The following is a 26,562-nucleotide window of genomic DNA, read 5'->3' on the forward strand; positions in this document are numbered from 1 at the left end:
TTGAATGGCGTATTTTTTTAACCCTGAAATGCGAAACTTTGGTCTTGAAGCGATTGGTGTGATTTACAGATGGCCTGACAGCTTTTGCCCAGTGTTTTGTACTTTCAAAAACCATGCTTTTCAACCAATCAGAGTGCGCCTTATAACTAAACTTTATTATAAATCGCTCTATGGTCGGTTTCTTGATTTGGTTTGCCGGGTTGGTTATTACAAATAGCTAATTGCAGTTCAAGCAATTCAGGACTCACGATTTCGTTGATGATCATTTCTTGCCCGTTTCCCTCCAAGTAGTTAGCAGTAGTTAATGCGGCTAGAGTAGATACCGACATTATAGCGAATAGAAGGCTTTTAAATATTAACTAGTAATAACCAAAGGTTAGGGAGTACGCTTCTAGCTCTGCATGCCAGCAGTGCGGACAAACGGGCATATGGCCACGTGACTACCAAAATTTCTCGGAAGCATGGACAAATAAATTTTCTTACCCATTGTGCTCCGCTGCGCGCGCAAGAGAGCTCCGCTATAACCTTTACCTTTTTAACCTGAACTCTTACACTATATATGATCATTTCTCCAGGTGGTGGAGGGCCCCTGGACACCAAATAATACAGAACAGAAATTTCCTGGTGAGATGACTGACCTGTTGTTAGTAGACTGTTTTTTACCTGAATCCCCCGTGATGCAAGGATTCTTCCACGAAACTAATGAAGGAGTTCCAGCGGCTGGATTAGTGATAACTGTTTCTAACGACGGTGACCATAAAAGCTCAGAAAACCTTACATTTATTTCCTATGACTCGGCCTGTATGAGTTGCAATATTTCTACTGGATGCGTTTTAAAGGTATGTCAATGCTCTACAAAACAAAGGAAACCTCTCGTTAACATCAAGCTCCATTGTGGATTCCTGATATTAAAATGAAGTGAACTTAATGGACCATTTATACTCTTTGGAGCCATGATTTGGAAGATACCAGTGACTTTAGTACTCGGAAACTAGGTCAAACGTCTTCAGTCTATTAGAACTAACCACGTGCTTGGAGTCTATGTCAAAGTGAGGCTAAAATTGTTCTAGGCATAAGGGTGACAATTTTAGAGCTTCTGATTATTCTACTGGTACGGCTGTAAAAATCTTGACCATTACTCTAAACCTGGCTGGTTTTAAAATTAAGCTGGGAACTTGACTGTCAGTGTAACATATCCTTGAGTTATCTGAAGAAACCGAAGCGAAAAAATGTCTTCCTTCTTATTTATCGATTTCTACCTTTTTTAAATTAAAATGAGCTCAGGAACATACGTTTTATAGTCAACTCTTGCCTTACGGATACCCCGCCATAACGGACACCCCTATGTGGTTGCATTCCTTTTAACCAATCTAAATCCCGATTTTGCGATCCAAAATCTGATTTTTCGTTCCATTAAGGACTAAACCAATCTAAGATTGCAATCTGAACGATCCACCTCGGCATTGGTATCTCAATCTGGTTTCAGATTTTTATTCCATTTAACGAAAGCTACTTTTCTATTGAATTGCAAGGACGTGCTCGTTCAATGATAAACACGGCGGGTCAAGGTTAGTTCGGGCAAAAGTAATTTACACCTCTCCGTTGTTCTATGCCGGTAAAAGGATTGTAGTGTATTAAACTTAAGTTCCCCATGTAACTCTAAATCCATAAGGAAGCGAAAATGCTTGCATTTTCTCAACGTAAAACTATAGTGTCCAATGTGTGTGTGTTTAGAGCGCGCTTCTCAGCGCTTGGGAATTCGTAATTGTTTTCTGAATTTTCTTGAATCAAATTCCAGATAATTTAAGTTGACGAGTCCCAGTATGAGCCACAACTAGTTAAAGAGCTTTTTTCTTCTATTTCTCCACGAGAAGACGCTTAATTTAGCGGCTGAAAGAAAGAAGAAGAAGAAGAAGAAGATCAGAGCAGCACCTGGGCAGCTACTGTATGGATCAATCTTATTTCAGATTTTTGTTCCGACTAGCACGAAAATCCAAACAATCTGGATTGTCTAAATCCGAAAAAAGTTTGGCTAAAAGGAATGTAACCACAGACTGTAGCTAAATCTCCGGCAAAATAAATTACAGACGCTTGACTGATAGCTACTAATAAAAACTCCCCCTATTACAGACTCTCGCCAAAGAGAACACCAACTTGAGGTCCCTACAGTGTTCGCTATAAAGGGAGTTGACTTTATTTATATATTGTTCCCAATGTTATTTAACGTTGCTTGTAAGATATTTGCTTCTTATTATTCCAGAATAACTCCTGTTTCATAAACCGATACTGCTTTGCGCCAAATGAGACAAATCCCATCGACTGGTGCTATCAGTGCTTCCCTGAAGTGAGCACAAACGCTTGGACAAAACGTCAAGGTGATTGATAGAAACAAGTGAAATGTTCGTCGGTATATAAATAATAAGAAGAAATACTTTATTTACACTACAAAAAATAGATCAGCTGAGTATAAAAAGCAGCTGGTATAAACCCGTGTGCAGCAATAAAATACTTCAAGATTAACAAAGTAGTAAGTAAAAAGCGGAAAAGCTAATATAAAATATATATATATATATATATATATAAAAAAGGCGCATGTGAAAAAAAGAAAATGAATTAATCGACAATCTACATTTATGCTGTGTTTTGTCTTGTTCTTGCAAATACTTAGATGCTTTTCCTTTAAAGGATCCTAATGTTAGGCCATCAGTCCATAATTTATTGGGTTAAACTCGTTCCAATCCTTTGCTCCTGTGAATTTAAAAGTAGACTGGCAAATATTGGATTTTACTTTAGGCAGATGATTTTCTGGTCTATCTCTTAAGGTCCTAGTACGGCATTCAGATCTCAAGGTCATATAATTATAAAGTTGCGTAGGACAACGCTGCCTTTTAACAATTTTGAACACTATTTGAAGACACCTAAATCTTCGCCTACTATATAACGTTAAAAGTCCTAGTTTGTCTCTCATCGTTTATGAACAAGTCAGATGGTTTGCCCTTAAGATAGTCCTTATAGCTTTGATTTGAAGTCGTTCTAAAAACCAGAGGCCAGTCTCTCACTGATTTTCTTTACTGTTCGCAAATTTAGAAAAAATAATGTCTATATTTCTTGCTTCAGTTAATCTTCCACCTCAAATGCCAACAACAACAAACTACTACGTGGTGCCTGGAGAGTACCTGGAACTACCTATTGAAGTTTCAGACCCTGAAGGCATGCCTGTAATCGTCACATTGATAGCTGGGAGCCCAAGTGGTGCTACTATTCGCGACAACGTTTTACTGTGGAATGCTACCAGTGAAATTTTAACTATATTCGCTCTCAAGGCTACAGACGCGTGTCAAGAATACTCTTTGTTAAATATCACTGTCAGCTTACGTACCTGTGAATGTAAGAACAACGGAAGCTGCGTTCCCCATCCCAATAAGCCCAGAGGTTCTGGTTACTACGCCTGCGATTGCATCCCTGGTTTTACTGGAGGCATGTGTGAGACCGATATTGATGAATGTCAATCTTTCCCTTGCTTTCGAGGTACGGTAGTATAATCGTGAAACGTATAAGAATACAGCATCTGATGTAAAGATATTTCTCTCTCGTTTTATTTTCCCATTCGTCCCAAGGACGTTTAAGTCCAAGATCTTTTCTCGTTCTGATTCTCGGAAACGTTGGCTCCAGCGAGCATACACAATGTATCGAGATCGCAGCTAGGGTGGAGAACTTGGTACAAACTACCCATTTTTTCGTCAACCATTGGGTTTGTGCCTTTGTTCACAGAAATGCGTGAACAGGCCGTTAAAATTGATTGCACAAATAGGAACAAAGAAACCAATCAAATGAAGTCATAAACGATGAGGCTGCAGTACGTACAGTAACACTTCTCCACTAACTGTATACTGTAAGAGACATTACTGATGACACACATTGTTTTTGTTATTCAAATCTTTAACGGGTGAAACAAAGGAATCTTTTGTTTCAAGAACCAATGTGCTTCTGGTTGGCACATTAATATCAATAGGTGACGCCGCTATATAGTCACTAGCACAAGGAACTTTTGGAATTGCTTTCAATTGAAATCTTTGCGGTTTTCTTATTTCCTGTTTTGATTGTTTTTGTTTTTGTTTTTGTTTTTGCTTTCGAGCCAAAATTGACACTGCAACTTCAAAAACAATTGCAGATAAATTCACCAAGATCACTATTTACTTAATATGTGAATTACAGTAGTGATCAATATTTAAAGTTTAATGTTATTATCTTTTTAAATTTAATCAATAGTAATGAATCCGATGGCTTTATTCAATTTGGTGTGAATTAGTAACTCAAAACGTAAATATGTTAATTCAGATCATTTTTCAATATTTAAATGAGGCTTCCTCAGTTTTTTTTATGGTTGTGCTAATGCAATATATGAAGCAGCAAATTAAATTTTTTACCATTATTGATAACCAGATTAATGTTGGCCATATATCTGTGCCTGATTGTTGATATCATGATAATGAATGATATCATGATAATGAATTTTTTTTTATTTGAATCCAGTGGTTTTGAATTCAAAGTTGTTTTGAAATATGAAAACTTGAGACTTCCATCACTTAGGCCTATGCGAGACCAAGTGAACTGATAGTGGCAATTCTTTAATTTGTTGCGAGATGTTGGTAAAGTAAAGCAACTGAGGGGAGGAGACAAACTATCATGAATGCCAGGGCTCAAGCCAGGACCCAACATTTATTCTAAGTCATGAAAAAAAAACAGTCATTGATCACAACCTTTGCCTAAGTCCTGGCTTGAATCCTTTCTTTAATTCTGGCCAGAGTCCAGCAGTTTGCAGTGGTATTCAGACAGTGTGAGCTAGTGTGACTCAGTAATAGTTAATGATTCCCAATCTGTATGTGTTTTATTTTTTATTATGTGTTGTATCTGTTGTTATATCGTTGTTATGTTAAATAAGACTAACCACAAACGTTTTCCAAGATTTCTTAAATCAATGGGACTTGGATCAGTGGTATTCATTCTGCTTTTCTACTGTTTCAATTTACCTTAGGCCTGCCTTATAACAGACTAGGGCCACATTTATATGAAGAAAACTTGCCCTGGCTGGAAGGGTCCCTCTCTACTTGAGCTGCCCAGGCTATAACTTTTTAATTCTATACATTTCCTTACAAATTGTAGTGAACCGTTTACACGAGAAACAAAAAGCTGAATCGGTTAGAGCCGAAGGTTGGGATACCCCAGCCGGGTTCACTCGTTCAAGGCGGGACAATAAGAACATGAGCTGGCGCTATTGGCTCGAGCAAAGGGGTCAACGTTAAATTAGCATGACTCTCTTTCCGGGGACAGCTTTCCCTCCCAAAAACAGGGCCTAAGCATCTGGTACCGAGCTCGGCAGTTCTTAGGCCGGTCACTATTTTTTGCAATTTTTGTTTAAAAGGTTACTGTCTGGATGGTATTAACAACTTCACGTGTGTTTGCGATCCCGGGTACGTTGGGTGGACCTGCGACACTGATTATGACGACTGCACTACGTCTCCCTGTGTTTATGGTAAATAATGTACTGTTTCATTAAAGAGCACATTTTATCAAGTTGCACCAGAACGACGCAGCTGATTAATCTATTTTTGATCATACACGGGCTCGGCGTGAAAATCTTTGTGCCGCACGTGTTTTATCATAGTCTTTACATTTCGTTTTTGTATTTTCTTCAGAAAATTTTTATTATTTACGTATGTTCCCCTACTTTTCCGTGCATAAGAGCCTGGCGACAAAGGAAAGTAAGAACAAGCCTTGTTTAAGATAATTTAACATGAATTTCATTTTGGCATACCAGAGATGTCTGTAATTTTCTAGTCTGTTTGCTGCGAGAAGTTTTCCATGAATGGCATTGGCTAGAGAGATCAAAAGCCACCTTATAACGTTTATATTTTATTAAGGTATTATTTCCTTGAAAAACCGGTCATTGTTAACATCAGCGTTCTTTAACTTTTTTATTTGTTTTGTTTTTGATGTGTTTTAGGAAACTGCACGGACCTTATAGCGAACTACAGATGCGATTGTAATGCTGGCTATGGTGGAAAGAACTGTTCCATCGATATTGATGAGTGCGAGTCATCGCCCTGTACCCGTGGCAAGTAACCGTATCTAATATTCATCGAGTAACCTGTAGAATAAGCCAAAATGACTGAAAGGGTATGCAAAAAGATGCTAAATTGCACTCCTTAGTTTTCTTGCTAAGATGCTCAAAGTGCTCAGATCAGAACAGAGGGGCAAGAAAAACTGGCTACCTGACCGAGAGTATACTATTATGTAATGGAAAATTGAAGCACAAACACTAAGCTACACTTGATTATATAATGGTATTATTCAAAGGGCGTTTTCCGAACGACTGGCCCTGCCGGACCATGGCTTGACCAATCATTTGGAAAATGAAATACGCTTTTCCCAAGCGTTATTGCTGAAAAACTACCATTCAGGATTTGGCTGATCTGGTTAGAAGTTTTTTATTAAAAGTGACGACGGGAATGGTCTGGCGAGTCAGTTCTGACAAATGGAAAGCACCTTCAGATAGTGACACAATTACCGATTTTTTTTCTTTCCTTTGTATCATTTTTTAAACTGAATATTAGATACGGTTACTTGCAATTTCGTAAAAAAAGAAACGGTTAGTTAAATCAATATAAAGTTGGTGTTACGTGCTTGAATTAACTCTTATGAAAATCCATTAATTTCAGGTACATGTGTTGACGGAGTTAATAGCTTCACCTGTGTGTGCGAGGATGGTTACGGCGGTTATCTTTGTGATTTTGAAATCAACGAATGTCAGTCTTCTCCTTGTGTTCACGGTACTGACGCACCTATATTTACTATAACTCGATCACTTCTCTCGAGAAGCTAATTGGCTCGTCCAACGTCGATTACCTTTTGCTCAGTTAACTTGACATTGTAAACCAATGTGAACAAAATACGTCAATCAATCCTTATCCAAACTTGCGCTAGAATAAAGAATTTCATGTATGCTATCAGAAAAGTTATGCTTCACATTTTTGTGAGCGAAAATTCTTGGCATTTCAAAAATGGCGGATGATATAAATTTATTCGAAAGAAGGCCTTTTTGACGAAGGTTACAAACCGTTCAGCAGCGAAGTCGATCGAGCGCGAGTTATCCACACGATCTCAATGAGAGTGGTTTGGAGGTCAAGTCTCCAGTCAAAACCTTTTTATAGTTGTTAAAACAGAAAAACATGTTTAAATGACGAAGAACTCAATCATGAAAAAAAGAGAATTATTGTTAGGGCTATTCAACTCAGATAGCTCTAAGTTTTCAATAAAATTCACTATCGGTATAGTCATTGTTGGCGTCCTTTTACACGACAGCATATCCCATAAGGAACAGAGGTTTCCTCTTTTTTGGTAAATAATCCATATTACCAATTTTTTAATTTTTTTTTGTACCGATTAGGAACATGCCTGGACAAAATCAATAGCTTTTCTTGTAACTGTGAATCTGGATTCACTGGAGCAAGATGTGAGGTGAATATTGATGATTGCCATCAATCTCCGTGTGGAAACGGTATGCTCTCACTTTTTTTATTAATTAATTAATTTATTTATTTATTTATTTGTTTATTTATTCATTTTTTACAAAAAAAAAATTAAACCAAAACCAAATTTCTTACATCTTTGTCAGTTTTATTTATTTAGTACTTTGTTTTTTTGTTGTTCTATGCTGTGCTTTAGTTGATTTAACTTTCAATTAGAGTCGATTTTTGACATACGTGTACATATTATAATCCCTTTAAGAATACTGAAGTTTCAGCAGTTCTAATTATGCACAGTTTATTAAGAATCAACAGTCGAAAATTTTTCCTCGAAGTTTATGTGCATTGGTATAAACAATTCTTCATTCAATACTATGTTTAAATGAGATCTTATTGTAAATTATTCCCTTAGTTTTATACTCCTGATAGTTATAGCCTACTTGAAAAGCAGTCATTAGAACTTAAGAGTGTTTTAAATAACGACCGTTATTACTTGAAGTCCTTAACCATTTGACTCCAAGAGCTGCTTTGGGTTGTCCAGATACTACTTCCGTTGTTGAACTTTTATGGCTAATCTACCCTTCGAGCAGATGCCCTTCGATGATTTTGGCGCGAATTTCTGTAACGTTTCGAAGCTACGTCACGCCGATCTCCGATCTCGAAACTTGAGCGTTACATATCGGATAGGTTCTGTACCACATTTTGGTTTCTCGTGAATAAGTACTCGGACCGTCATGGAGAAGTAGGAGTAAGGACTGGAATTCACTGAGACAGAAGTAAAAATTTTCAGGAGTGACGACTGGGATTAAGTTCACTAAACAATCTCGGCACGATGTACGAAGTGTGTGAACTACTTGCTACAGTTCTGAGCCGTTGCCATACTGTTCAGACTGTACTGGATAGCTTTTTGTGTCGGTAAGAAAAGCTATCGTAGTGTGAACATAGCCTTAATATTGCAACGCGTATACATTTATTTCAGTAAGGGAGATATAAAGTCAAATTTTTTTAGTAGAGAGTTGTTCATTTTACTGCAAACGGTTTGCAGTTAACGGTTTCACGTTGCCCGTCTGCCCATATTTGGGACTTACGATTCGCGATTGGTAGCTCGTGGCTGCCATGTTTGCTTTAATTCATCACTTGCTCCTATTTAGCTGAGAAATTGACTTCAAAATTACGTTTTTCGAAATAGAATTCGATAATCAAGTAGCAAAAGAGTTCTAAAAAGTTTAATTTCTTCTCAAACATGGGATTGTGAAGTTCTAGGGTCCAAAAAACCTTGCAGTAAATTACAAATAACTTACCTCTGGAGCGTAGCCTAGCCGATATAAACGTGAACCTCAAACCGAAAACTTGACGGCAAGGTCCTGGTCACGTGACCTCTTGACGTTCGCGGTTAGCGGGAAATGCCGAAAAACCTCAATCTCATTAGGTCTCTAATAATCCGTATAATCAGCAGGATATAAATTTTAATTTTATAGACCATATTTTTAAGCTCTTTGTCGATGAAAGCAATAATCATCAATAAAATCGTCATACCTGGCAAGTTCTAAGCCGTTCTTGCATATACTCTGTCTTTATTAAAGGGACTTGCGTTGATCTCGTAAACAATTATACATGTAACTGCAACGTTGGATTCACTGGTGCCAACTGTGAATTGGTCATCAAGAACTGCACAGAGAACTCCTGCTTTCCCAATGTGACCTGCTTCAAAAACAGCCATACGATTAGCTGTGGCCCGTGTCCATTAGGATTTACTGGTGATGGAAAGACTTGCAAAGGTATCACTATTTTTTTTTTATTCAAAAAAAAAAAAAAGTACAAAAAAAAAGGCCTGAAACACGTATAGCCTCTTGCAAATGATCAACTTTCAAGTAAACACGAAGACAATTCGTTTTTGGAAAATTTGGTCAGCACGAACTGAAAGAGCATATTAAAATTAATAAAACTGTAAATTTTCAGCCGTATACCTCAAAAGTAGCAATTGCAGCGGCCACCGAAAATTAGAAGGATTTGAATCAGAAAACACCCAATCATGCTTGAATGGCTTTCCATACAAATCCTTATATATCACACATGTGCTAATGGTGGATTGTGTGTAAATGGCATCAATAGCTATTAGTCTAATTGCTCCGCTGGTTACACTGGAGAACGCTGTTGGACTGGCAGGTCGAAGCTTTGACCTCTTTTTCATTAATACCAGGTGGTGTTCTTTAACGGAAAATTATTTTGAAGCAATCGTGAAGTTTGCGTATTTTCTAATTGATCGAAATGCGAACCTTCCGGACATCGATGATTGTGTAAATCACACATGTGCTAATGGTGAATTGTGTGTGGATGGTGTCAATAGTATTACGTGTCATTGCTCTGCGGGTTACACTGAAGGACGCTGTTTGACTGGTAGGTGGAAGTGTTGACCTCCGTCTTATTGATTCCGCATGGTGATATTTTAGAGAAACCTATTTTAAGCAATCATGGAGCTTGCATATTTTATAATTGATAGAAATGCAAATTTTCAAGACATCCATGATTGTGTGAATCACACATTTGCTCATGGCGGACTGTATGTGGATGGTGTTTATAGCTATCCGTGTAATTGCTCTGCGGGTTACATTGGAGAACGTTGTTTGATTAGTTGGTAAAAGTTCTGACCTCGGTCTTGTTGGTATCACGTAGCGCTCTTTTAAGGAAATCCCTTTTCAGGCAGTCATGAAGTTTGCGTACTTCCTAACTGAAACTGAACTGAAATGCTTATTTTCTAGACATCGATGATTGTGTGAATCACACTTGTGCTAACGGTGGATTGTGTGTAGATGGTGTCAATAGTTATTCGTGTAATTGCTCTGCTGGTTACACTGGGGAACGCTGTTTGACTGGTATTTGACCGCTTTTTCGTTAGTTCCTTTAGAGAAATCTGTTTTAAACCAATGAAGTTTGTGTATCTCCTAATTGATGGAAAATTCTAATTTTGTAGACATTGATGTCTTTGACTGTGTAAAGAACACTTGTGCTAATTGAGAATTAAGTTGTGTGGATGGTGTCAATACTTATTGGTATAATTGTTTTATGGGCTACAGTAGAGAACTATTCCGTAATTGATAGAAACACTAATTTTCTAGATATTGATGACTGTGTTAATCACACTTGTCCTAACGGTGTATTGTGTGTGGATGGTGTCAATAGTTATTCGTGTAATTGCTCTGCTGGTTACACTGGGGAACGCTGTTTGACTAGTAGGTAAAAGTGTTGACCTATCTCTCGTCAATGCCACGCGCTGTCTTCTTGAGAAATCTGTTTTAAACCAGTGAAGTTTTTGTAACTCCTAATTGATGGAAAATGCTAATTTTTATAGACATCGATGATTGTGTGAATCACACTTGTGCTAACGGTGGATTGTGTGTAGATGGTGTCAATAGTTATTCGTGTAATTGCTCTGCTGGTTACACTGGGGAACGCTGTTTGACTGGTAGGTCGAAGCTTTGACCTCTTTCTCGTTAGTTCTAAACTGTTTTAAACCAGTAAAGTTTGTGTATAAACTAATTGATGGAAAATGCTAATGTTGTAAGCATCGATGTCTTTGACTATGTTAATCACAGTTGTGCTAATGGAGGATTCAGTTGTGTGAACGGTGTCAATAGTTATTGGTGTAATTGTTTTATGGGCTACACTGGAAAACTATTCCCTAATTAATAGAAACACTAATTTTCTAGATATTGATGACTGTGTGAATCACACATGTGCTAACGGTGGATTGTGTGTGGATGGTATCAATACTTATTCGTGTAATTGCTCTGCTGGTTACACTGGAGAACGCTGTTTGACTGGTAGGTCGACGTTTTGACCTCTCTCTCGTTAATACCACGTGGTGTTCTTTAAGGGAAACTTATTTTTAAGCAATTGTGAAGTTGGCGTCTTTTCTAATTGATGAAAATGCTAATTTTCCAGATATAGATGATTGTGTGAATCACACTTGTGCTAACGGTGGATTGTGTGTGGATGGTGTCAATACTTATTCGTGTAATTGCTCTGCTGGTTACACTGGAGAACGCTGTTTGACTGGTAGGTAAAAGTGTTGACCTATCTCTCGTCAATGCCACGCGCTGTCTTCTAGAAAAATCTGTTTTAAACCAGTGAAGTTTTTGCATCTCCTAATTGATGGAAAATGCTAATTTTCTAGACATCGATGATTGTGTGAATCACACTTGTGCTAACGGTGGATTGTGTGTAGATGGTGTCAATAGTTATTCGTGTAATTGCTCTGCTGGTTACACTGGGGAACGCTGTTTGACTGGTAGGTCGAAGCTTTGACCTCTTTCTCGTTAGTTCTTTTAGAGAAATCTGTTTTAAACCAGTGAAGTTTGTGTATAAACTAATTGATGGAAAATGCTAATGTTGTAGGCATTGATGTCTTTGACTATGTAAATCACAGTTGTGCTAATGGAGGATTCAGTTGTGTGAACGGTGTCAATAGTTATTGGTGTAATTGTTTTCTGGGCTATACTGGAAAACTATTCCCTAATTAATAGAAACACTAATTTTCTAGATATTGATGACTGTGTGAATCACACATGTGCTAACGGTGGATTGTGTGTGGATGGTATCAATACTTATTCGTGTAATTGCTCTGCTGGTTACACTGGAGAACACTGTTTGACTGGTAGGTATGAGTATTGAGCTCTATCTTGTTGATTCCACGAGGAGATCTTTTAGAGAAACCTACCAATGTAGTTTCCGTTTTTCCTAATTGATAGTAACTGCTAATTTTCAACACATTGATGACTGTGTGAATCACACATGTGCTAATGGCGGACTGTGTGTGGATGGTGTTTATAGCTATTCGTGTAATTGCTCTGCGGGTTACATTGGAGAACGCTGTTTGATTGGTTGGTAAAAGTTCTGACCTCGGTCTTGTTGGTACCACGTAGCGCTCTTTTAAGGAAATCCCTTTTCAGGCAGTCATGAAGTTTGCGTACTTCCTAACTGATAGAAATGCTTATTTTCTAGACATCGATGATTGTGTGAATCACACTTGTGCTAACGGTGGATTGTGTGTAGATGGTGGCAATAGTTATTCGTGTAATTGCTCTGCTGGTTACACTGGGGAACGCTGTTTGACTGGTAGGTCGAAGTTTTGACCTCTTTCTCGTTAGTTCTTTTAGAGAAATCTTTTTTAAACCCATGAAATTTGTGTATCTCCTAATTGATGGAAAATGCTAATTTTTTAGACATTGATGTCTTTGACTGTGTAAAGAACAGTTGTGCTAATTGAGGATTCAGTTGTGTGGATGGTGTCAATAGTTATTGATGTAATTGTTTTATGGGCTACACTGGAGAACTATTCCGTAATTGATAGAAACACTAATTTTCTAGATATTGATGACTGTGTGAATCACACATGTGCTAACGGTGGATTGTGTGTGGATGGTATCAATACTTATTTGTGTAATTGCTCTGCTGGTTACACTGGAGAACGCTGTTTGACTGGTAGGTCGACGTTTTGACCTCTCTCTCGTTAATACCACGTGGTGTTCTTTAGGGGAAACGTATTTTTAAGCAATTGTGAAGTTGGCGTACTTTCTAATTGATGAAAATGCTAATTTTCCAGATATAGATGATTGTGTGAATCACACATGTGCTAATGGTGGATTGTGTGTGGATAGTATCAATACTTATACGTGTAATTGCTCTGCTGGTTACACTGGAGTACGATGTTTGACTGGTCGGTAAAAGTGTTGACCTATCTCTCGTCAATGCCACGCGCTGTCTTTTTAGGAAACTCTGTTTCAAAGCAATGAAGTTTGTGTATCTCCTAATTGATGGAAAATGCTAATTTTCTAGACATCAATGATTGTGTGAATCACACTTGTGCTAACGGTGGATTGTGCGTGGATGGTGTCAATACTTATTCGTGTACTTGCTCTGCTGGTTACACTGGAGAACGCTGTTTGACTGGTAGGTAAAAGTGTTGATCTACCTCTCGTCAATGCCACGTTGTGTTCTTTAGGGGAAAGTTATTTTTAAGCAATTGTGAAGTTGGCGTATTTTCTAATTGATGAAAATGCTAATTTTCCAGATATAGATGATTGTGTGAATCACACATGTGCTAATGGTGGATTGTGTGCGGATGGTATCAATACTTATACGTGTAATTGCTCTGCTGGTTACACTGGAGTACGATGTTTGACTGGTAGGTAAAAGTTTTGACCTATCTCTCGTCAATGCCACGCGCTGTCTTTTCAGGGAAGTCTGTTTCAAAGCAATAATGTTTGTGTATCTCCTAACTGATGGAAAATGCTAATTTTCTAGACATCGATGATTGTGTGAATCACACTTGTGCTAACAGTGGATTGTGTGTGGATGGTGTCAATAGCTATACGTGTAATTGCTCTGCTGGTTACACTGGAGAACGCTGTTTAACTGGTAGGTAAAATTGTTGTGCTCTGTGTTGCTAATGCCGCGGGGTGCTCTTTTAGGGAAATCTGTTTTAAAGGAATGATTAGTGTATAGTTACTTTAGTGTTAACGTTTATAGTGTAATGTAATGTAATGTTATCATGTGTAATGTATTGTAATGCAATGTTATGTAATGGCATGTAACTTTAGTATTGTCACGCTGTGGAGTATTTAATAAACAAAAAAGAAATGAAGTTTGCTTATTTCCTAATTGATAGAAAGTGCTAATTTTCTATACATCGATGACTGCGTAAGTTACACTTGTGTAACTGGTGAATTGTGTGTGGATGGTGTTAGTTATTCATGTAATTGCTCTGCGGGTTACACCGGGGAAGGCTGTTTGACTAGGTGGTAGGTGGAAGGTTCTGCCATCAACAAAAACAACAACAGCAACAAACATATTGTTGTGGCATGTATAATTATTGTAAAATTTTTCATCAAAACAATAGCATTTGACCGTCTTCAGTAATGAATTCTATGTAGACACAGTTTCTTGTTACTTACCTTTTTTTTTTTTTTGTGGTAGTGGTTACAAGAAGTCTTGCTGAAGAAACCACCATTATGACAGAAAGCACATTATCAATGGTGAATACTCCGGCAACAACTTTTTCCAGTATCGTGATAACCACGTCATTAAAAGAGGGGCTGCTTTCCACGAGTAGTAGTGCTTTTACTTCGGTCAACACGCAGCAACAAGGAGAATCAATTCTTTTAACAACAGCATCCTCAGCGGCCCTATCGTCATCGGTCTTCAAGGCTACAACAAGCCGTCCAATGTCTCCTTCAACTAAAGACACAGAAGCAGGTATTCAGCATAAAGCTAAGGTAGTAAGCCAGGGTCATATTAGGTTATTGTATCTCTCGCTTTGCTTGATCAATCCATGGGGCTGTTATTTCACAGTAAAAACCGCTTAATCCACAAGCTTTTTTTTTTTCGCTCTTTGCGACAGAAAAACATGTGTTTAAGATTGAGTGTATAAGTGTTATACGAATGTTTTTTTAAAGACTCAAAGCCATTAATTAGTCAATTAATTAATTGCCTACTCGCTATTGTTTTTTAACTTTTGTGAAGAGAAGTCCAATGTACTGAACAGCAAAGAGCGACATAAAGTGTAAAAAGCGTTACCTACACTGTCATTTCAGGTAGTTTATAAGGCTTGCCATGCAGTGATTTTATGGTTGGCGTGTCCCAATAACCTGACAATGTTATTTTTGACAGTCCAATCCTCGCCCTCCTCAAGCAGTGGTACATCTTCCGTACCCTCATTACAGCTACGGAGTAAATCAGAAATGACGAATGCAACAAAATCATTTTCAGTGAGACCATCTTCAGTCATTCCAGGGTTTACGCCCACCCAAAAGCCTGAAACCAGTTAAAAAATAATTTTAATTCCTAGCTGTTGACAACAAAATTGGCAATCGATTTGTTGTTTTGCTGATTGATTGTTTGCTTGCTTGATTTTTTTATTAAATTGCACTGCCATGAGTAGTTGAAGAGAACGCTCTAATATTGAAATATGTTTAAAGACTAGCAAAATTCTCACCATGTTACTTTAATTTTGTCTTTGTAGAGCACGCATTTAAACTGAAAATCCTCCAAGACTGGAATGATGAGCTCAAAGACGAAGAAAGCACTGCTTTCAAAAATTTGTCTGCGCGCTTTGAAACTCAGGTAAAAACAATAAATGTATTTCACCTTTACACTTCCATTGTTTAGATAAAGCGACGGTAATCCATGCTTAGACTAAAACACCCATTCATTTTCGCAAAGAATTCTAAATAATAAGGATGATAGTAAAAACAGCCTTCGCACACTAAATGTGGAAGTTTGGATTACTTATTCAGACTTCTTTCCTGTGATAAATGTAACGTGATCTAACATCACAAAACGACAGGCGATGTCAATTACAGTAAAAAAATGTCGGTCATATTTATTTTTAGGGCGAATTACTTCTACTCTGGTAAACCAATATTGACTATTTTCCAATTGCCCATAATACACTCTGTTTGCCCCCCAAATTTTGCATAACTTATTGTCTTAAAATGCTCTTGGGAAAATGCAATACTCCCAGGAGCATTTAAAAACAATGGTTTATGCAGAATTTGGGGGGCAAACAGAGTGTATTATGGGCAATTGGAAAATAGAGAATTGGATGAATGTTCGGTCTTTAACTCGCTTCTCTTTTTCTAGTTTTAAATTTACTCTTTCACCTTTCAGATTATGAAAGCGCTCTCTTCACAAAAAGATTTGATTGGAGTGAAAGTCATTTCCTTCAGGTATTAATAAAACACTTTTAGTAATAATATATAGATTTAGCCAGGGCTAAAAGCTTGTAAACAAAAAAATTTAAATCGTGTAATGCTAAACGGGGAGGGCAATGAAAATGGCATCAAGATCAATAGATCTAATTAGCAAAAAAACAAATTGCACGTGCAGTACACTTTTTTTTCTAATTAGCAAAAAAAGCCAAATTTGCAAGTGCAGCACGCTTTTTGTCTTTCTTTGCTGTTGTTTTGCACAACTACAACGCTGTTTTGTGGGACTAAGGGCCTGTTTACATGGAGGTGGGGTACCCCAGATAGGTGAGGTAAAATGCGGCGGGTCACCCCACCTATCATGTAAACGTGATCAAATTGAAATGAGAGATTATGTGGACAGGCGGGTTACCCAACAAAGCGGGTTACCTCACCTACCTGGGGTCCCCCACCTCCATGTAAACAGGCCCTAAAACGTCAAACTTCCTAGTTACACATTATTTTTATGGAGGAATTGTCGTATGTGCTTACCCAATATTTTGTTTCCTGTGCTCATGTTCGCTTTTATTTTTCACTGCCGCTCATTTTTGCCTTGCTGGCCGCTAGCATTTCTCATTGTCTCACAGCCGCTTTGAATTTTCATGTTTTTCTTCCTACAAAATTCGTCTCTTTTGTTTTCAATCACTCGCTCTAGCTCTTTCTCTGTTATCCACGCGAGTGTAAACATCTAAAATAACATCGAAAAAGACACGACCTTGTTGTTGTTGTTTTTTTCTCTCTAAAAGTCAGGGCGGCCATGCGGTTTCTTTCCAAATAAAACCGTGAGTTGCATTTGGGTTGCCATACCTGTTGATTGCATTATTTTACATTGGTATGCCTGTGGTGCGGGCGGACGGTCGGGCGGGCGGGTGGTCGGTGTATGGTCACGTGATTACCAAATTTTCTCGGATGGGTAGTTTACCACATTTTTTTCCCCATGGTGCTCCGCTGCACGCGTTTCGCGCGCGAGAGCTTCGCTATAACTAGGTACGATTTTGTCTATGCCATTAATGATTATGAGATTAATTTGTTTATATAATTTAAGGTAAAACATTCATTATAAAGTTCGAGATCTGTATTAAGCCGACTTGCTCGGGGCACTTGCTATCCAAGACGCCTAGCTGGTCCCATAGACCTCTTTCATAATGGCGGCTCATTAATTTATTATTTCACATGTATATAAATAAGCCTTTCTCGTCTCGTTTGAAAATAAGAATTCTTTTGTATTTTGCACCTGCTAAGGAGGTCAGAAATGTTAATTATCATACATACAAAAGAATGTATGAATAGGTTGCCATTATGAAAGAGGTCTATAATACAGGTTCGTGTCACGAAAAAATAGAACTTACCGAGGCTTATCATGGACTCCATCAGATTTCCTTAAGATTACATATTAGTTTGAAAACATTCTCATCTAATCTTATATGTCCAGTAAAGGGAGTGTGGTTGCAGAGTTCCAACTGATGTTTAGATCGAAGGTGTCGTCAGATGAAGCCTTTGCTGATCTCAAGAATCAAATCAAAGACGGTAATCTTGGTAACCTTCAAGTTGACCCTGCATCACTGGAACAGATCTACCTCACAACCCAAGGTATCTTTCCATTTCTTGCCATTCTCTCTATCGAAACCAAGCAACTAACTCTGAATGCAAGAGGTATTTATTAAACTTCATATGACGTGCAGATTTAGCAGTAGAGCGACAATATGGGCACAAAAGAAATACGCTTTAAATTGTGATCAGCCAGCCAAGGTTGTGAGAGGGTGGGTACGTCGGTAAGTCAATGAGTGAACGAAAGGATCAATGAATTATGACTTTCTGTCATATCGTCAAAAGTATGGGAAAACCTATGTGACAAACTATTTGTAGCCTCATATCCTCGCAAGACTACCCTTTCCTGCTGAAGGAACTTGCTCTTGAAGGAGACAACGTGGCCGAGCAGATGGAGTGCTAGACTTACAATCAAGATCGGAGGCCCGGAGATTAGGTCGCACACTTAATGGATTTATTCTCTGTTGTCCTGTGTTTAAATCCTAGACACGAGCGTTAAACGTAAATAGCCAACTGGTTCGCCACCGGCCGGGTAGGATTCCCTGCTACATTTTCTCTGAAATTGATTGAAAATCTCCTTGAGGGGTTAGGATAATTTCATAAATATTTGCTCAATTATGTCTTAGTTCATTTCTTATTCAGTCGTCTCAGTTCAGTTGCACTGGTTTTAAGTGAGTTCATTCTATAAGCTTTCAAGCACCTGTATATTTGTTTTCTCTAGTGCCTACCAAGAAAGACGAAAGGAAGCCGAGCTTCGCCATTATTATTGGCATTTCATTCGGCGGATTTTTCATTGTGGCCCTTATTACTATTCTACTGGTACGTCACTATCAGAAAAAGAAGTTGCTAGAAAAACGGAATCATTCGAATGTAATGCCGTCTGACGAAGCATTTCCAAACCGTCAGAAGTACGAGGTGGAAAAAGGCAAGTCGGTGGAAAACTTTTACCTTGAAGAGAAGAAACTCTGGGCAAAACCCATTGAAGGAATAGAAAATGAGGCATATGATAAATTGTAAAACCAGAGCGCGTTAGTATGCAAATAAGGCCGATTTTCTCCATTTTGTTATTAGAATGAAGACGTATACATGTATGTTGTGGTTCAATTTTACGGTTGGTTTGAATTTTCTTTTCTTTTGTTTCTGGGTGTGGTAATGTATGATAATGACGCTTGAAACAAAAGAAAAGAAAATTTAAACCAACGATAAAATGGAACCTCAACATATATGACTTCGAATATCTTAGGCACAGGAAAAGGATCGGCAACAGCTTGGCAATGTCTCAGGCAATTTTTAGAGCATAAAAACAATAACAATCGCAAAAGTTAGAATTGCTGTCATTAAATTTTAATTGGTATAAATGTGTGGAATTTGTTACATATAACAAGAAAATATCTGCTTTAGTAATTAAGCTGCTGTGATTTTGTAATATTCCTCAATCTTTTAATTGTATCAGCTTTATAGGGGTCTACTTATCGTTACTCACTTTAATTTACTTTACATTTTTCGTTTTGCTTGTTAATCATGAGCATGGACATTTAGATTTTCAAAGCTAAGTGAACACTTAATCAAATTTTCACGGGTAGCGAATTGGGGGATTAAATCCTAAAAAACAATCAGTAGTGACAATTTAAATTTTACGAACGTAAAACCTTTTAAAACTATTTGTTTCCTAGAATTTAGACGGTAGGTCAGATTTTGTTTCTGACATTTAGTTTAATGCCATAGTTGCTACTTGTTTCAACTCCGCCCGTTTAGGAATGCTTGATTACGCTGAATAAAAGGTCAGTTTGGCAAGCGACGTCTGCTTCTGACTTTTTGGAACGTATTGTTAACGCCCGATGGGCGTACAAAAAGGGAGATATAGCCACCCCAAGCACGACATTTGCCGGAGTCTCGTCAAATAAGTTAAACAAATAGATTTCATGTTGCCGTGCAGTCCCTAGTAATTATTTATTACTTAATTTGTTCATTTACTTATTTTGTGTTTTACCATCTCGCCATTTAGCATTAGTGTAAGAATTTTAACGGTTTTATATTCTTAAGTGACAGGCAACAGTCTTGGGGATTTACAGCAGCTATTATTGTTAACTGCAGCCCTTATTCTTAAACGGCAGCAAAATGGAGTCGCTGCATGTTCTTGGTACGTAAAACTCACAAGTTGCAACAATGTCTCAGGTTCTATGTGTAAAGTTCGACCGACCCTTCGCAAATGGCTGTTACTCTTCTTATTATGCTTGCGTGTACATGTGTCTAGTGTACTTCCACCTCGCCTTCTCTTCAAACCTTTTTACAAGTTTACTTTCCATAGTCGCAGAACCTGGCTCAAAGGAGAACTCGTTCAGAACACTTATGTACAGTTTGAGCAGTTGCTCAAATGCTTCATCTTCCTGAAGATCGCTCATGGCTACGCTCGCAAATATGCTTTGCAAATCGGCAATCTTTGCTTCAACTTCCAAACAACTTTCCCAATTCATTGCGTGATTTTCCTGCGCATTGATGAAATTGGAGCGAACTTTATAATTTGTAAAGGAGAAAGCCTCTGACAACGTGTCTTGTTCTCGTTCTCGACCCCTTACCGTGTCTTCTAACAATTCGTAGTAATAATAAAGGTCTGGATCCAGTGCCACGTGTTTATCTTCCAATTCCTTTTCTTCTTTAACAGTGAGTTCATCGATCGCCTTATTGAGTAATTCGTAGTAATGGGACGCGCTGGATCCGGCGTTCTGCTCAGATTTTAAGATCGGAGTCTCGACTCTGTCAACAGAGGAACAGGAATCATAGTTCGTTTTTCTTGAGCTTTCTAAATCCAGTGAAGGGTAAGTAACAGTTGAACAACGCCTACTTTGCGAACATTCCGTTAGTGCGTACTGACTCTCACTATCGCTTCCACAATAATCATCACCACTTTGCGAGGTTATAAAGGGCTTCCAGGAGGAGTCGTGATCGGATTCTGCAGGAATATCAATGGTTTGTCCTTCAGTTTCATCTCCCACTGGTTCACCCGGGTATGGTAATGACTCTTTATTATCCACATTATGTGTATGGAATTTTGGGAGCGAAAGTGAGGGCCAAGTGGATGAGACGTCTTCCTCGTCTTGGTATGCATCGTGTCTAAAGTGTGTGACGTCGAGAAGGGTCCTAAGGGACGAAAATGATCCATGATCATGTTTTACGGCAGTTTGTTCTTTTTCTTCTTTTGCCTCTGACACTGAGTTTCCTTCTGTTGAGTCGCATGCATTGCTCTCGCCGTCTGACTGTGCGCGATTAGCAGCTCTCGTTAAATTAACCTCGCTTCCAGATGAGGCATCATTTTCAGACACACTCCCAACCTTGCCGGTTTTAACGAAAAAGTATTTAAACTGCCGAAGCATGTATTCTACGACTTCATAGTCTTTAGATTTCAAGTGTTCGTCTGCTTGCACCTCCGCAAATGAGTCCATAAGTATTGTCAAGAACACATTCATTAAAATCATGACCATAACCATCTGAAACGTAAAGAAGATGACTGGACCCAACAGACGATTGTTCGCCTGGACTGTTTCAAAATTAAAACCTCCCATCACAGCACTGAACAACGTCTCAATTGTAGTTAAAAAGGACCTGTACTCAGGTAGCACGCTTCCATAGATGAAATAAAACAAAAAGCTGAAAGCAATGTAAAAGACTAAAAACACTACAAGGAAAGAGAACAAAGGTAACGCCGCCTTCGAGAGAGTCTTTGTAAACAAGTAGATTCTGTGGTTAAAGCGCATCATTTTGAGTAGTTTTAAGTTAGCAAGGAAGACAAGGAACGCCAGTAAATACACAAAGGTTTCATCCCAAGAAGTCGCTTGAATAAAGCTTATGAACTGCCCTGGATTATATTTCATTTGACTGATTGCTTTTTGTGTAAAATACGTTCTCTGCAGTAAAGCGACGGCTCCAGTTACAATTAGGACAATCTGAGAGACTTCCAGCCAATTCCAAGGATCTTTGAAATACTGTTTTCGAAGTCTGTAAGCTTGTTTTATTTCCGTGTAAATGAAAATCGCAAGAAAAATAACAAGAAATATCTCACAGACAAATATTGCGAGGTGCAAATCGCCCGCATTGCGGTATAACCTCGCCACCCTGATGTTGTTGAAATATATTATTCCATTGGTTGGCATCCATTCCGTTAAGAAAGTGGCCACTCCAAACAGGTTAACTTGGGCACTGTAAATAGCGATTTCTAAAAAAATAGCGCGTGTTCTAGAATCTATCCAGTAGTTCTGTTTCAAAACGTTCAGAGAGATTTCCGTTTCATTTGAATATGACAAGTCAAATGAAAAGCCTCCTCCGCCGTAAGTACCCATAATTCCTAAGAATGGTAAAGAATCTAGCGCATTCATTGACTGATATGACCAAGGGGAAATCGTGCTGTTAAAAGCCTTGTTAGTACTCTTCCAGCCTGTGTTGTAACTCCCTTTGTCTTCCTTGAATAAGGAGTAGTAACCGTTGCATCCTGAAATCGTCTCCTCCATTGGGCCTGCTACTTGACAGCCTTCTGTCGATTTAAAGACAGCAATTATGACAAAAGAAATGGAACGGTCATGATCACTCTTTCTCAGCGCAGTAACTATGATTTAGAGAACGTCATCAGCCGAAACGTAACGGTGCCCACTTAAGATCGTGGTGACATTTCTTCTGGGATCAGTATAGATAATAAAAAAACATCGCAGTGCACTGTTGTACAACGTCCACATATATTTGAAGCGAAACCGATGATTTTGTGTTGGAATGTTATATTCAAGATCTGAAAATGTTTCCGTGAACTGGATTGGACATTTATTGCATAAAAAAATGTCTTTAAAAGGTGTTTAACTTCATTATTCTAGTTACTTGCGAAGAAGGGAGAAAGAATGAGAACGCCTTATGGAGTGACAAACCTTGAGAAACTCTCAGCTGTCGAACTCGTGCTCCACCAACAAGACGTGAATTGCAATCAGCTGTATAATTTTCCAATGGGTGACATCCCTTAGCCCACTCTCGACTTGATGATGACAAACTTGGCAAAACGGTGCCTTCGATCCACTTCCAGTAGTTTTCAAAGCCATCAATCTAATGGACAAAACATCTTGTTAGCTTTAAGTGCTCTTGTAAACCCTTCGTCACCGTCTTTGTTTACTAGGGACCTTACGAAACTACGATGGCGACGGCAAGGAGAACGTCAAAAAGGCGGTAGGTTTAATGAGCAAAACCGCAACCCTGCACTTAAATCACGCTTTTTGGTACATTTCTTTGCTATCCCTGTACAACTACGACGTGAAATGTCCAAATTTTAAGTTTACTTGAGAACGGGAACGGTAAGGCGTTAAATTCTAACATCTGTATCTGAACCTGGCTGCGTCTCCCTCTCTTCAGGTTCAACCAGAATTCCCTTCTTTAAAGTAATAGGGCTTATTGAGATAATCGCGGAAAAGTTATATAGGATGCAAAGTCTATTTTTCAGCGACGTTTCCCTGGACGTTGCCGTAGTCGGATCGTACGGTTCCTACTAAATCACACAAGATCACCTCCTTCATCACACTCAACCATCATCTTTACCTGAGCAAAATCCTAGGACTAAGTCCTCTACGTTATAGTCTCAACAGTGGAAGCGTTTTCTGCATAGTCGTATAAAAAATCGGAAAGAAAGCCTGTTACCTTGTTTGTAGTTCATTGAAAAAATATATATATTTTAATTTGAGTATTTTTTCTATCCTGGCCTCTAAAAATTCTGCACAGAGAGTGGGAGTTTGGAGAGTGAAGCAAAACTTTCAATTGAAATTTCAACTGACGACCTTGCAGCAGTCCAATTTACTAAGAGATTACAAACGTACGAGAAACAATCGAATTGATAGAGTTTGAACTCTGCAGTATTAATTGCTGCAGAAAAGGGGGCCTTTAATCAGGATGGGTGGAATAAAATTGCTGAAGCTGCATTGAAAACGTCTTTAACGTGCTAAATGCTCCTCATCATAGAAACTGCATTTTGATGCATGGGCCACAATCCTAAGCGTTTCTCACTCAGTTTCTCGTTTCATTTTCATTTAAAAATAAAATTACGTAAGAGTGAATGGGGAAAAATAATGCTGAAAGCGAATTTGTGGGTATCCAAATTCGTAAACCTGCCACGCACCCACGCAAATATTATTGATCCTCAGAAAATCAAAGAACCGTAAAAATGGAGCAGTGAACACTACGTAGGAAAAAAAATCATGAAACGTACCTCATTCAATCCCTTGCTGCTGTAAGCACCTCCCAGATAGGTATCTTCAATAAGTTTGGCCACAAGATAAGCCTTGGGATCGCGCTGTCCAAAGCTTACAACAAACAATGCAATTAAAAACAGCACATAGAGAATGACCTCCTTAACTATTTGCGATATTCGCATTTCCCGTTTTCTCTTTTCTCTGGCTCTGCTAAGCTCAGTAAGATCGGGTGGTGTTAATTTGGTTGATCTATAGTCGACATATTGCTGCGGGATGATCTTTTCGAATTCCGGATATCCATTTCTATTATCAAAGTCAGCACCATATAATTCTTCCTCTTCGTCCGCGTTTTCGATCTGCGCGCTTTTTGTTTCCATCTGCTCTTGTGGTTTCTTTATGACAAGGGCGATGAATATGGCAATGAAGAGCACCTTGATGGGCTGACTGACGAACACATCTTGAACTAAAGAAATGCATAACGATATAAGCCACTGAGTGGCTTTTTCTTTGCCAAACTGGAAACCGTACAAAATAACGAAGAAAGCTGAAGTAATTGTTACAACTATAACTCCAAGCCAACCAATATAAACAAACCAATGTGGAAGTTTTCTATCGTGCGTTTCTCTGGCTGCTGCCGATCCAAACTTTTCGTTGACTTGCACCTTCACGCTGGCTTCTTCAAATACTTCAAACCTATCCACATCTTCCTGCCAGTCGTTGTGGTCTAACTCTGCTAAACACTTTTGACTACCGCAACTGTCCATGCCTGCGTTCAACCAGGCTGCAGTCTTTTTGTCCTTGTCAACTGTTTCAACGGGTGGTAAAGCAGTGGGCATCGAATCAGTATTTTCCGGGTGCAATTCATCGTCCTCTTTGTCTTGGTTACGATACCATTGTATGATGTCTTCAAAATCGCCTTTATACGCTTTGGCCCGCTTCTCTTTTCTACGATTTTTCACCCCCGTTTTAAGGTTCCCTGATTTAGGGCTAACGTTTCTAAACACTGCGGCGATAGCAAGATTGATAGGAAAAATGATAAGACTGCTTATCACTCCAATGTACACCTCTCTTGCGGAAACGCTAATGGGCCCCAAGTTAATAGTCGCGGTTGGATCAACTTCTTGATCATCTAGTCCATAGAACATTGCATTTGTTAACATGGTGCATAAAAGAAGAGCTAAGCAACATGAAAGGCGCTGAACCGTGGTAAAACTGCTCACACGTGGTTTTGCAAAAACCGAAAACCACAGATGATTATCCGTGATGTTTCTTTGACTGACGTTGTAGAACAAATGGCTAAACGATACTAGGTCGTCCTTCCGAGCGGAATGCAATTTCCGCATAACTTCTCCGTCATCAAACTCTACTGCAAGCCACCGATTGCACATAAAGACGTACACGCTCTCTTTAGTGACATCACGCACTATTACCTGCTTTAGATACCACGAGGGACTAGATCCTGAGTTGTTATGCCAAATCTTTAGCAAGGTGAGCTCTCCCAAATAGCAAGGAGTGGTCAGGAGAAATGAATCCATTCCCGACCTTTCAAATCGCTGGATTTCTGGATCTCTGAGCAGGCGGGGACCAGTATCACCATCCATACCAGCTAAAACGCAGGAAACATCGGCGGTTGTTCCCGCGCCTTTCCTCATCCCTGTAAGCACTAACAGTTCATACCTGTAGCGATGCGATGGTTCATTATCTTCTAGTGGTTTTGTTTCGTCCTAAAAGACATAAATTGTGTTTAGTTTGCAACCTTTAATGTAGCAAGAGGAGAGGTTAAAAAAGGGGTTTTTGCTCCTTTTACACTCCATTTCTTTTCCCCTTTGAATTTTGAAAAGGATATTTAGCGATATTGTTCTGTTTTTCTCTCTGATACTATAGCAAAAGATACAACTGTCTATTCCACTACTTGGACACTTAAGCTCTTAGAAAGGTCAGTTACAAATGTTTTAGTAATCGTGAATCTGATTATTAATCAATCATTAATCGCTAATTTGCATAATCACGCATGCTGGTCAGACAAAGCTGATAGCATAGACCGCTTAATCCAACCATAAGATTTCCTATATGACTATATGCAGACTTAATTAACATAAAACTGTAGCATACCTTTTTGGCATTTCGAACATCACGCCTTCTTGCCCAGACAAGCAGCAAAACATAGATCACAAAAATTACAATCACTGCTGAAAGGACGACAGGATTTGACGAACTAGTTAAGAGCTCGGCGAACCCTTCCAAGGCCTTTTCGAAATCTATAACATTTGGCGCTACGAAAACTTGTGCAGCAAATGAAGTTAAATGGTTACAGAGGCATTGTATCTCAACTGTCGTAGTTTCCGTCCCAACCTTAAAGAAAAGATTTAAGCTGTTTAATATTTAAGTTGTTTAAAAGAGTGATGTATAAAACATTAGTACAAAAAAGAAAGTGAAATTCAAACAAGAAAAAACAAAACAAAACAAACAAACAACGTACAGCACCAGCCTTAGGACTCGAGAAAGTTGAACGGCAGTCAACGTCAAGAATAG

General features: G+C 38.6%; 2 protein-coding genes across 2 annotated transcripts in view; one reads left to right on the plus strand and one right to left on the minus strand.

Moving 5' to 3' along the window:
• The window catches only part of LOC140948206 (uncharacterized), a 33,256-nt gene extending 13,644 nt beyond the window's left edge, over positions 1-19,612 (plus strand). Inside the window, exons 7-31 of the mRNA XM_073397426.1 lie at positions 576-839; positions 2,261-2,375; positions 3,118-3,528; positions 5,423-5,533; positions 6,005-6,115; positions 6,720-6,830; positions 7,448-7,558; positions 9,110-9,304; positions 10,286-10,399; positions 10,876-10,989; positions 11,234-11,347; positions 11,469-11,582; positions 11,701-11,814; positions 12,067-12,180; positions 12,528-12,641; positions 12,894-13,007; positions 13,129-13,242; positions 13,362-13,475; positions 13,597-13,710; positions 13,830-13,943; positions 14,502-14,780; positions 15,547-15,647; positions 16,194-16,252; positions 17,703-17,860; positions 18,540-19,612. Coding sequence (XP_073253527.1) covers positions 576-839; positions 2,261-2,375; positions 3,118-3,528; positions 5,423-5,533; positions 6,005-6,115; positions 6,720-6,830; positions 7,448-7,558; positions 9,110-9,304; positions 10,286-10,399; positions 10,876-10,989; positions 11,234-11,347; positions 11,469-11,582; positions 11,701-11,814; positions 12,067-12,180; positions 12,528-12,641; positions 12,894-13,007; positions 13,129-13,242; positions 13,362-13,475; positions 13,597-13,710; positions 13,830-13,943; positions 14,502-14,780; positions 15,547-15,647; positions 16,194-16,252; positions 17,703-17,860; positions 18,540-18,835 — 3,690 coding nt within the window. The 3' untranslated portion in view covers positions 18,836-19,612. The remainder of the gene's footprint in view (positions 1-575; positions 840-2,260; positions 2,376-3,117; positions 3,529-5,422; positions 5,534-6,004; positions 6,116-6,719; positions 6,831-7,447; positions 7,559-9,109; positions 9,305-10,285; positions 10,400-10,875; positions 10,990-11,233; positions 11,348-11,468; positions 11,583-11,700; positions 11,815-12,066; positions 12,181-12,527; positions 12,642-12,893; positions 13,008-13,128; positions 13,243-13,361; positions 13,476-13,596; positions 13,711-13,829; positions 13,944-14,501; positions 14,781-15,546; positions 15,648-16,193; positions 16,253-17,702; positions 17,861-18,539) is intronic.
• A 430-nt stretch (positions 19,613-20,042) lies between these two features.
• Positions 20,043-26,562, minus strand: part of LOC140948207 (polycystin family receptor for egg jelly-like) — a gene marked incomplete at its 5' end in the record, with an annotated part of 33,982 nt that continues 27,462 nt past the window's right edge. The window contains 4 exons of the mRNA XM_073397427.1: positions 20,043-22,343; positions 22,726-22,897; positions 24,048-25,754; positions 26,143-26,382. Of these exons, the coding sequence (XP_073253528.1) occupies positions 20,047-22,343; positions 22,726-22,897; positions 24,048-25,754; positions 26,143-26,382 (4,416 nt within the window). The remainder of the gene's footprint in view (positions 22,344-22,725; positions 22,898-24,047; positions 25,755-26,142; positions 26,383-26,562) is intronic.

This window comes from Porites lutea, chromosome 9, assembly GCF_958299795.1.
Source record: "Porites lutea chromosome 9, jaPorLute2.1, whole genome shotgun sequence".
Classification (NCBI taxonomy): Eukaryota; Metazoa; Cnidaria; class Anthozoa; order Scleractinia; family Poritidae; genus Porites; species Porites lutea.